At 37.9% G+C, this 12,244-nt stretch overlaps 1 protein-coding gene across 1 annotated transcript in view; it reads left to right on the top strand.

Moving 5' to 3' along the window:
* LOC140240723 (uncharacterized) overlaps positions 1 to 12,244 on the top strand; it is a 68,879-nt gene that overhangs the window by 31,217 nt on the left and 25,418 nt on the right. The window contains exons 5-10 of the mRNA XM_072320487.1: positions 1,945 to 2,038; positions 2,508 to 2,649; positions 3,660 to 3,858; positions 4,581 to 4,816; positions 8,824 to 9,039; positions 9,585 to 9,707. Coding sequence (XP_072176588.1) covers positions 1,945 to 2,038; positions 2,508 to 2,649; positions 3,660 to 3,858; positions 4,581 to 4,816; positions 8,824 to 9,039; positions 9,585 to 9,707 — 1,010 coding nt within the window. The remainder of the gene's footprint in view (positions 1 to 1,944; positions 2,039 to 2,507; positions 2,650 to 3,659; positions 3,859 to 4,580; positions 4,817 to 8,823; positions 9,040 to 9,584; positions 9,708 to 12,244) is intronic.

Below are 12,244 nucleotides of genomic sequence, written 5' to 3'. Positions count from 1 at the left end.
AACAGTGCCAGTTAGAGGCTCTTCTAGAAAGTAAAGTTTGCCTCATTAAAGAATATCTGGAAGAAAAGTTAATTACTAAAATATTTGAATTATATCATCCGTACAGCATTTTAATGCATTACTAAAGGTTTAGCTCAAATGTCAGCTTATAGCTCCCCATCATGGAATCGCTGTTCTCCATTCCCCAGATACAATCCCCTAGCACAGATATGACCCGTTTCCACTCATGTCTCATTGGATGTCTTGTGCCATGCAGACGACGTTCAGTATTACCTCTTACAGACGATCAACATTCAGTATTCCCTCTTATCCAGCAATGATTCTCAGTCCAAATCCAGTAGTCTAAGCCACCCAATCCCCATCAACTCTCACTAGACCAGAAATGAGGACAACATCAAGATTTAGCAGGAATCTTTCGAGGGGCCTCTGTTGTTGTTGTTGTTTTTTCCCTTTCTCCTCACTTTTTGATGATTCCAAGCAGACATATGTTTGTTGAGAGAGTGACTCCAGCTACCATCTCTCCCCCTCCCGCTCTTTTTAAAGTGGAATGTGGGGAAATGAGATAACGTCGCCACAGACTGGGATTTATTTCCTCACCCAAGACACAGTTTTGAGAGCATGTCTAGTATTTTGTGTCCATCAGCTTTCGGTGATACTAGCTGGAATATTATTGGCTCCAGTTGGCACGCAAATCCACCTGATACTATGCATTATTTTCCATGAAATTTCAAGTCGACTATCAATCTATGAGCAAAATTGTCTGTTGAGTAAAAGTGTTAAAAATAATGTCCAGGATAATGTTTATTACATTATATGTTTTGATCGTCTGACAATCTGAAATGTCTGTATTTGATGTGTACTTGTAATCTGACTACATAAGAGCGGTCAGAAATCTTGAGATTAAAAGAAAAAAAAATCAGTTTAGGAAATGTCTACTGTGGTATTGCAGACATTCTGTGTGTCATAATGGCAACCTTTCTCTAGCTAGCCTTTAATGCTGCTATCATCATTCAGAATGTTTGTTTATGAAAGTCAGAGAACAGTTTAATCTGTGCTTTTAGTGATATCATCAAACCAAATGAAACTTGTCTCCATGTTTAGAGTAATAAGAAGAGAATATCTCTTTCCACTGGGGATTTGCATCAATGTATACACAAATCATGTGATCTGATTTTGTCTGAAAACATGATTGATCGAACCTCTTCCTGTCCTGGCCAGCTGCCACTGAATAAGAGGACATGATTTTTTTTTTTCTTCATTATAGTTGAATTGCACCAGCATCACATGTATGTATGTTGAAGAAGGGTTCAATCCTTATGACAAGCTGATTTAGAATAGATATGGCTGAATAAAAGATAAAGTGCAGAACACATTTTTGAGAAATTAGACTATGCAGTGCCATGGCAACTAGACTGAGTAAGGCCAGTTATAAGCATAATGTCTTACCGACAAGTCGAAGTAGTTCCTGTGTTCATGGAATCATGTCGTTATCATTTTGTCACTCCTCAAGTGGCTGTAATAAATCCTTTAATTGTTTTGTAGATTTTTACTGTATATTTTGCTGCTTTAATACCACTGCTTCCATTCTATTTTTCTTTTTCTGTGGGTTGAAATTCCCTTCACGTGCATCATCCAGTGATAGAGACCGCCCCTCCCCCCCCCCCAACTAAATACTGGTTAGTGATAAGGTTAGAGCAAAGATTAGGGTTAGAGTTAGGTTTAGGGTAAGAGTTTGAGTTAGGTTTAGGATTAAGTTCAAGATTAGGATTAGGGGAAGGGTGGTAACCCAGGGGGTGATTGCCTTAGACCCGATAGAGACACAGACCTTTGTGTTTCTTTTGACATTTAAACTTTGCAAGATGTAGCTCCATGCATTTTACATTACAACCCATTTCAATGTGAGTAATGTCAGTTGTATTCTTTGTCTTGGTTTACCTTGAATAGAGTCCCAACTGGCCTGATCTTCTATCTTGGTGGCCCAGCCTATCTAGCCCTGTACATGAAAGAGGGCCGACTAGTCCTTGGACTTAACACCAGGGTATGTACATAGGTCATGTGATGACAAGGAAGTCATTAGCATGAATCATAATTAGTAGATCTGTTTCATCTCATTAAAAAACAGAAAAAGGAGAAAAATATCGTCTTCAAAAGCATCAAGTGAACAAATCTGTCAGAGGTCGTCTTCAAGCATTAGTGTATTTTCCCTTTATTACCTTGATATGTAAAAGCAGTTTCTTCATTTTTTTTTTAAAAGGTCTATTGATTGTGTTCTTGAGAAATTGCCATTTTCATTTGACATTGTGAGGTTAAATTCCCTTTTGTTTAAGTGTTATTGAATAATATGTCACAGATATGACTATGATGAAAGGAAATTTGTCAGGTCTTATGCAGCTTTCTCTGCACAAGGCCAAAAGATGACAAAATGATTTGCAAAAACAAAGATGTGATCATCAGTAATTTGACAGACACATACACCATACATGTTTTCTGTAATCATCGTGATGTAGGGCACAGGAGAAGGAGCGTTTGCCATGACGACGAGTTCAGATTTTGACGATGGGGAGTGGCACTATGTGAGAGTGAGACGAGAAGGCGCAGTGGCATCTCTGGAGGATGAATTTGGGGCGGAGCTGGTAGAAGTCACCTATTGTGAGTAGTCATGCAATCTGTCAATATGATGGGTAGCACTCCAGCTGGAGTTTACTGCTATACCTTGAAAGGCATAATTTACCATTTGCAGTTGAAACAAAACCCAGCATTAGTGCTTTAAAATAGTTCTAAATTGTGAGTTAGGGATAGAAACAACCACTGTAAAAATTTTAATCCATATTATTGATGGTAAGTGTTGTTAAATACACAAAATGTGAACAATAGTTATGATGAAAGTGTTTCCAGACTAAACCGTCTACAGTTATGGTTTATTGAGAAAAACACTGATATCTCCTTATATTTTAGGCTTTATTGTGAAAATGTTGTATGGTAGGATGTTTTGTGATACAACAGACCTACACATATGCATCAAATGTGTTATCTTGAACATTTTTGAAATCACGGCTCCCAAAGTTAAACTGCCTCTCTAACGCACTATGAAAACATGAAGACTTTAATTTGGGAAAACAGTGGTGCAGAAATTGTCAAAATTGATTAAAACATTAAATTGTGAATCATCATAGAAAAGCATATATTTGATGCATTATTATGAAAGTCATATGATGTATGAAATATTATTTTGTTTTTGTATTTTGGCAGATATGAATTCTCCTGATGCTTTAAGCTTTAAATTTAGATATAATTAGCTCGACTTTGTTGCAAGGAAAATAAAAAAGATAATAATTGAAAAATCACAAAACTGTTTTTAAGAGTTATGTTTTGAGACTTTGGCTTTCCACACGTTTTTCTCCCTTTAAAGATCTCCTTCTTCATGTGGGTTATGTGATAATAATGATAATGATATGAAGTTATTTTTCGCCAGATCCACTCTGTAAGAGTGCTCAAAGTGCACCACATACATGTATATATGCATGTGTTGAATATCTATTGTCCAATAACAGTTGTAATGGAAATGCAATGAAGTCTTATGACCTGTTGACCCATGTTTCCATGAACTCATAACATATTGCCACTAACTGTCGCGTGACTGCATTCATTCCACCCATAAGCTGGCCAGGCTCAAACTCTAAATGCCGGAGAGCTCTTCATCGGAGGCGTCACGGACGAAACCTCCATCACTCAGCCCTTTCCCGAGACTGGCCTGCCCTCACTGAGGGCATGCTTCCAGGAGCTACGCTTTGTCACTTTCAGCATCTCGTCCGAGCCGCCCGAACTGATTGATCTTGATTCACAGCTTAGATTGGAGAGGTGAGCGCTTCAAAAATGATTACGTAGTGAGTCATGGCAGCTTCCGATGTTGGAGTGCCATTTATAGCCCAACCAAAATGTTAAATTCATATTTTTTGTGTATTAACATCATTGAAATGGATCATTCCTGTAATCGTACTATCTCTGTATGTTATATGTAGATAAGATATTTGATTAACAGACTTAACAGACTTTCCTAAGTAATAAAAATGTAATAATCCTTTCTTCTCTCTCTTTTTTCCTCTGTTTGTCTGTCTGTTTGTCTGTCTGTCTGTCTCTCTCTCCCTCTCTCATCATCTGCTTTCTCTGTCTGTCTTTCTCATCGTCCTTTTCTCCCTTTCTCTCATTACCCATATCTCTCCTACCATAAACCTTTTTGCTTTTTCTACTTCACCTCCTACATTCTCCGATCTATTTCTTATTTTTGTCCCACTATCCTTCTTTCTTTGAATATGTGTTGTTATTATTTCTATCCTTGCTGTATCTTTTCTTTACATTTTGACCTGACTGATCACCTGTCCTCTATCCCTATTTCTCCCCCTGACTTGCTACCATTCTCTGGTACTAAATTTCATCTTCCTGTTTCTCTTTCCCTCATTTCCTCTTCACATTCAATCCATCATTTGCTCATCTTCCTGTGTCTAAACACTTCATCTTGTACTTCTACCATATTTCTGTTCCCGTTAACCCCCTCCATTCTGGAACTCTGTCTGAATCTCCAGGAATGTGTCCCACGGAGGATGCTACCCATCTGAGTTGTGTGAGCCAACGTGTCCCCTGCCCTCCCAGACCTGTGACTTTGAGTGCAGCTGTGCGCCAGGATTTCGTCTCACCTCACAGATTCCTCTCATGTGTGAGAACATTGATGACTGCGTGGGGGAACCATGCCTCCATGGAGCAACCTGTGTTGATGGCATTCAAGACTACACTTGTCAATGTACAGAGGAGTTCAATAAAGGTATCCAACAGACAGGTCAAACTTTTATCTTCTAAATATCTTCTTCTTTGTTTTTAATTCCCTATAAAAAGTGTCATTATGTTTTAATGTCAAGTAGGTGACTTTCCCTTTCTTACATTCCCTAGAAGTCTCAGTATGTCTTTAATGTGAAGCATTTACTGTTACTTTGTATAATGTCATTCCCCTGTTCTTGATTTTCTCTGTTTTGCATTGTTCAGGTAAAACAAATATTTTTGTTTGTTTCCCAAATGAAGTATTGACAAGTATATAAACACTACATGATATTCAATTTGGAAAGATTTTATCAAGGTAGGAGAAAATAGATTATGAAATAACTGAAATTTGATAATCATTTTCAGGTTAGACAAGCACTGCGTAGCTGTATTTCCACCTCTTCCCATGTCTGGCTTCAAGGTCGATTGTTTCTTCCTCTGTGTCTCCTGATTCTTTCTCCCTCTTCCTCTCCTTTATTAAGGTTCTGCCACCCACCTTCCCCTCCACTTCTTAACCATTTCTCCCTCAATTCCAGTCTCTCCTTCCGACTCTTCTCCGCTACCGTTCCTTCCTTTAACCTTGCCCCAAATTTCTAAATCCATCTTTGTTCCTTGTAAACATATTTTTATACCAGACAGCTCTTCCCTAGTGAACCAGTATTAAACAAACTCCTCAGTTTGCCGTCTTCATTGCCTTATGGTAAATCCAGCTAGCCCCTATCTTTGGGATTTAGGCAGTGGTGACACCACCCATTGTTCCATCAAAACAGAAACTTGTAGACTCTGTCACAATTATACCCCCTTCACTGCCCCCTGGTAGCCCCTAGTAGCCCCTTTCTCTGTGGGTCTTTCGATGGTGATGACATCACCATTGTTACAGCACACAGCGTGTTGAAGGGCAAGCAATGTGCGTGTGTGTCGATGGAAATCCCAGGCTGATATCACACTAACCCTGCCTGTATCCAGTGTTTTGGCTATGAGTCAAGCAAGCCAGGCCCACACATGCCAGAGTGTGGTGTGAGCTGAGCAAACAGACAGCATCATGGAATCTGTGGAGTGACTTGTCCATTCTTTTTCTGGTTGTGCAAAATGAATTCTGTGACTCGGAAATACTGGATTTATATCCTTCGGTTTGGGATTTTTATGTGCTTATTTGGTAAGTTTTCAAAAACAAAATAGAAAGTTGCATATCTTGCATCTCAAGTTGTTTTCTGTTAGCAAATGGTCACTATGTATGACTGATTTCAAACTATAATGGTTCTTACTTGTAAGTGATTGGTAGAAAATAGCAAGAAGCATCATCACTTCATTCTATCTAATGCTGCCTGACTCATTAAGCCTAATCTCTGATCTTTGTAACAAAAGTAGCTACACATATCTCTAATGTTTTGGAAGCTTACATGTGTATCCAACTTTGAATTTTATGATACCTGATAACGTTGAAAAAACATTGAGAATGACATTTGTATCATGTCCATAGAGATGCTCAGTGTCTTCAAATAAATATAGCACTTTGGTGGTGCTGCATGAAAAGCATTAATTTATGAAAGTTCCGTTCAGTTTCATGCAAGATATGGTTGAAATTCTGAGGCAGTGTTTGGTTTGAATTTTCCTGTCAAAGCAGTGACTCAGTGTGTAGGGGGAATACTCCCGAGTGCATTAGAGTATGGAGGAGGAGGATCTGTCACTGGTAGTCTTTGCCACATGTCTATTATCCAACTAAGTCTGATGGTTTCATCACTGTCCAGAAAGCATTGATGACAGATTTGAGTCTCATTTGATTAGTAGTCATCAGATGTGTGAAACTTGACCATCTGATCTATGATACAGCATGGTTAATGAACAGGGCAGTCTTTGGTCTGACTTTATATATCTGGTTGAAAGTGGGAAAGGCAGGTTAAGTATGGGATCAAAGTTAGAATCAGAGAATAGACCATAAAAGGAAAATGAAACTCAAATGTATTAAAAAAAAAAAAAAATGAATTGAGGGAATGCAGCAATATTGGTAAAACACTTCAATAAAAGTTTAAGAAAAATGGAGCAATCTGTTGAAAGTTCTGATATTTTTTTTAACTGTTTTTTTCTGCCGTCGTTGGATGAGAAGACTATACAACACTTTGTGATTTCATGCATATAAAATGACATAAGAAAATATAAAGAAAGGTCAAAATATATTTTCACTTTTGTAGCATATTTAGAGAGCACTTGACTTACCTCTCTCAGAAAACAGGGGGTATCATATTACCCTTATATGTCAGCAACAAGTTGAGGGAATGTGCACTTTTCATTAAGAAGTGAAATTTCTCTTAATTCTCTCTATATCTTGATATTGTATATATACATGCCGTCATGAATTGTAGTAGTCTTCTTATCTAGGTATTGATGCACCAATACTTTAAAAATACATAACTTTTCAACAGAATGTCCAATTTTCCTCAAATTTTTGCTGATGTGTTCTACTAATTTGCTGCATTCACTCAATTGACATTTATGTGCGAGTTTGCTCTACATTTTGTCCATCCCACAGTGTTGTGTAGGCTGTACGTTTAGTCTTAGTCACAGTTGTATCCCACTGCTTCTGAATATTGAGACTTTGTTACTGTTGTTTCCTGGAATAAATGTTGAGAATGGCAGGTGGGTGTGGATTCAAAGGAATCTCTTATCCAATACCATGTTTGACCTTGTTCATCTGTTTTCTGCATATAGAAGGTAGATTATGGATATTTGAATGGAGTTATACCTCACAGAGAAGCTTCAATAAAAAAAAGTCTCAGATCTAAGGCTTGTCACAGAGGACTCTGTGCCACAAATCTCAATCTAACCTACACATGCATCTCTGATAACAATGGGTTGAACTTCTACTTTAGGGACATCCCTCTAAGGTGTCTGTGCTCATGGTGTCAGCATGTGTCATCCTGCCATTGATTCCCAGCATTATGAAGAGATAGAGCCCTTTAACCCTAATCCCACCGGGTTTTTGAGAGACTTGAAACCACCCGGGGGGCTTTTTTGGGGCCCCCCTTCAGATCTCGGTAGAGGATCGTGCCATCCTCGCAAAAATTTGCGCTAAGGTAGAGGCCAATGTAATCTACAAGACTGTATAGTTAGATTTTTCAAATTTTAATTGATGTATTTTATATTAATTTATGCTAATTCATGCAAAAATAATTTTTTGCCTATAAATAAAAAAATAAAGCTCCAAGACTTCTAATTTTTGGTGAACATATTCTTTTCAATATCCTCGATGACAATATTGAAGCAAAAATTCGGCTTCATAATTATTTTTTATGTATTTCTTTGTTTTTTCACTTCTTGTTTTTGTTGTGTTTTTTTTGTCAAAATTTGTCGCAGAAACTTTTTTAAGCATAATCAGGCTAAAATAAATCATTATCAGCCATTGAAAGTAAAAATATTTATTTTTATATCAATTAATTGCAAAGACACAATTTACATTGGATTTGTACATAAAATCATGTTTTTGAGCAATTTTTGGGTCGACAATTTTTTTTCAAAGGGGCATGGCTTCAAAACGGTATGCCCTGGAGCGACAAATTTGGTCTCAAAAGTTGCGCGATACTTGAAAGAAAAAAGTCGTAAAATGTCGCGGCGAGAGCATCTCACGTTGCGGAATAATGCTTGTTACAAAGACTTATGTAGTTAAGCTGGAGTGTGTCTGCACTACAAGATTGTCCCAACATTGATTAAAATTAAGTAATTTAGTTGTTCACATACACATGTTTTATTGGGTCTAGGGCAATTATTTCCTGAGAAATTACCCCAGACTCTTCCCCTGTCCCTTCCCCTGACCCCCTAATCCTAATCCTTAACCTAATCCTAACCCTAATATTTACTCTAACCTTATCACTAACCAGTATTTAGTGGGGGGGGGGGGGGGTAATTGTCCTTCCAGGGTAATTGCCCTGATACGGTTTTATTGCTTGTGACAGTATAACATTGGTTCTGTCTAGGCAGCAACATTCATCTGTTCCTTTATATCTGTTGACACATTTTTAGGCAAGAATTGCTCCATCCCCAACTTCTGCTTCCCAAACCAATGCCTTAATGGAGCCACCTGTAATGACTTTATGGACGGCTTCACCTGCACGTGCCCAGAAGGTCTTGAAGGAAGGCTATGTGAGAATGAGATTAATGAATGTGAGAGTGACCCATGTCAGAACAATGCTGATTGTCTGGACATCCTGGCTGGCTACGTCTGTAACTGCCTCCCTGGTAAGTCATCAAGGAACTCTCTCCCCACATTGCTTACATGCAACTGAACATCCTTCTTTCCCTCCATTGAATACTCATTGGAAAGTTTCTAAATTATTATCAGAATGTTCCAGTGCAAAATAATTTGTGATGTTTAGGATCTGTCTTTGTTATGAGTGAGTATGGTGGCACAACTATCATAGCCACAAGAGTATACCCAATAGTGCTGTGTGTTTTTAGTCTGACCAGGAAAAAAAAAAAACCCAACAACAACAACAACAACAACAACAACAACAACAACAACAACAACAACAACAACAACAACAACAACAACAACAACAACAACAACAACAACAACAACAACAACAACAACAACAACAACAACAACAACAACAACAACAACAACAACAACAACAACATACCTGTACATATGTATTTATGTATTTTAAGGGGTAGCTGCTTAAAGGTTTCTAAAACATGATTCATTTGCAGGAACATATAACAGGAAACTGTTTTTCAGTTGTATATTGCCTGTATGTTAATAATGTCATGATTTATCTTACTAGGTTTTACCGGGGAACAGTGTGAGATTAACATAGATGAGTGCAGTTCCAATCCCTGCAATAATGGAGCAACCTGCCATGACTACATTGACTTTTACAACTGCACCTGTGCTCCTGGCTGGCAAGGTAAGGAGATATGACTGTTGCATGTTTCCTATGTACTGCTCTATGGAAGGAGGGCCTTTCTTCCTATACAGTGACTAGCAAAAGGATATTGGTTGTTGGCAGATATCCACTACAGATGCTAAGAAGGTCATAATATATTTGGATTTTTGGAAGTAATCGTACTTGCTACAAAAGAGATGTGTCAACTTTCATTGATTATCAAACCCCCTGCATTAAAAGAAAAATCCCCTTTGAATCATGTTGGGCAACTTTGTATTGTGTACTTGTTTTTATTTGCAAGCAGAATGTAACAACTACTCTGTACATTGGTGGAACAAAACAACATCACCAAAATTGTAATATTGTAATCTGGCTGGATGCTGTAAGTTCTTTTCTTACATTACATTCACTCATTCACATACTGCTAATAAAGTGGTGTTGGAGATGCCCAAGACAAGGGAAGACATGACTTGGTATCTTGCTTTCAGAGAGTTGAATTTCCATGAGATGATTATAATCTGTGTATGTCAGGGTGTGAGAAAAGTAAAGGATAAGTGATATCAGGATTCTCTTAAAGAGCATGCAACACAAGGCATAAAGCACGGTGATACTTTGGATAGTCTCCATGGTAATAATTGACGCATTAAAATGTTATTGCTCAGTGTGGGAGTGATGGAAAGGCTTGATCTTTTTTTGTGATGAGAAGCCATGTCATTAAAGGGCAGTGACGATGTCTTTACTTTGATGTAGTCATACATCAGCACCTGGTGTTTGTCCTCGCCCTGCTTCTCTGCTTGAGTCAACTCTAGAAAATCACAGAGTTTCGGATTGATGGACAGATTGCCTGTCTATAGTCTTGTGGGGATTAAAGCACAATAGGTCCTCTTCCAATGACAACACTGCTTTCCCTAGAAGTGATTAAAATTGGTGATAAGTTACATCATGTGTTTCCATGGCTTTCTTAACCCCATGTGTGTCATGGTGTAAACCCCCTGCGAGCCACATTATTCTCAGACCACATTGCCTGAACGCTTTTGGGAAAATGTTCTGTTTTTTAAAGTTGTGCAACTTTTAATAGAAATATTTATACTGGACTTGCAATAAGTAAAATTGTAGAGAAGATTTCATGTTTTATGGTGATGTAAATGTTCTGACCAAGCTATGATAACCATTTTTTTATCATTACTATCTATCTATTTATTCATTTATTCATTTTGCAAATGGCCATTAGCTACATTATTGTTCACGTTTGGGAGGCATGACTTTTACAGACACAACCATGACAGAATTAATTACTTGAAAAACCCCAATTTAACACTGCTATTTAATTACCTTGCAATGCAAATTATCTGTGTGAGACATGAAATCGCAGATGAAGCTTTCGTTGTACTGGTACTGCTGCATTTGGCGATTAATCGATGCATCGTTTGGGCAAGTTGTGCAAAATGTGCAAACTTGGCAAGCAGTCGACTGAGTCAGGCTTGCGAACACGGCACACAATGTGTTTCTTTTTTTTTATAGTAAGCCTTACACTGGTAGCAGGAATTTTTTTCTATCAAATCTTGTTCACCTTTGCATAACCTCTTATTGCCTGCAGTACTTCTGATCAAATCACCACATGTGTGCACCTCATATTTAAATAATTACAATCCTGTAGAAATGACAAATGAGCCAATCATGTTATTGATGAAAGTTACTAGTATGGTGCACATATATACAGGAACACGTCGGCAGCTGGCAGGGCAAACTAACTACTGTGCCAAGTTATCAGAATAAGTAGTCTTGGAATTTCTGTCACAAGGAACACATTAATTTGACCAGACCTTGGCGGTTCATAACTAAATACTGTAGAGTGTTGCTGTCAGTCCATAATTAATTGCTTCTCATGTTGTCAAAATAGTAACATTGGATTGTTTAATGAACAGGCTCCTCAAATCTTTGAGATGTTGTAACTAAGTGCACTCACTCCAGGATATGAAAAAAGGAAATGTTTGCTCATTGCAAATGTGTACAATATCATACACAAAATGGATTTTGCAACTGATCAGGAGGTCATAGGTTCGAATCCTGCTCGAGTATGTACACCCATGATTTTTATCATGGCTACTACTTCTAAAACACTGATCAATTCGGTGCTTTTTTACGTTGAGGAAGGGCAATTTGTCAATCAGTTGCGATGAAAACATCTCGGCAGAAGAATTTCATGAACAAAATGGATTTACCAAACAGTGTACCCAAACAGTTTCTTTGGTGCACATACTATGTTAATGTAATCATAGACATCACTGGTGACTGATCAGTAATATGTACATCTACACTGTCTATAGATGGTTAATGTGTCATGGCCATGGTATGCTTGAAACCAACATTTTATTCTTTATTTGTTTGTTTTTTTAACTGGAAAAATGAGCAAAGAAAATAGGATCCCATAGGGATTCGAACCAGAGACCTCTGGATTGCTAGCCTGGTGCTCTACCGACTGAGCTATAGAAAGTCTTAGTTCAGTGTTCATCCCAGAAACCCTTAATTCTCAATGCTCGAATGGTCAGAAGCTATAG

This window comes from Diadema setosum, chromosome 17 (assembly GCF_964275005.1).
Source record: "Diadema setosum chromosome 17, eeDiaSeto1, whole genome shotgun sequence".
NCBI lineage: Eukaryota > Metazoa > Echinodermata > Echinoidea > Diadematoida > Diadematidae > Diadema > Diadema setosum.
Note: the sequence above shows the minus strand (reverse complement) of the source record. Positions and strands in the feature narration are given on the sequence as shown.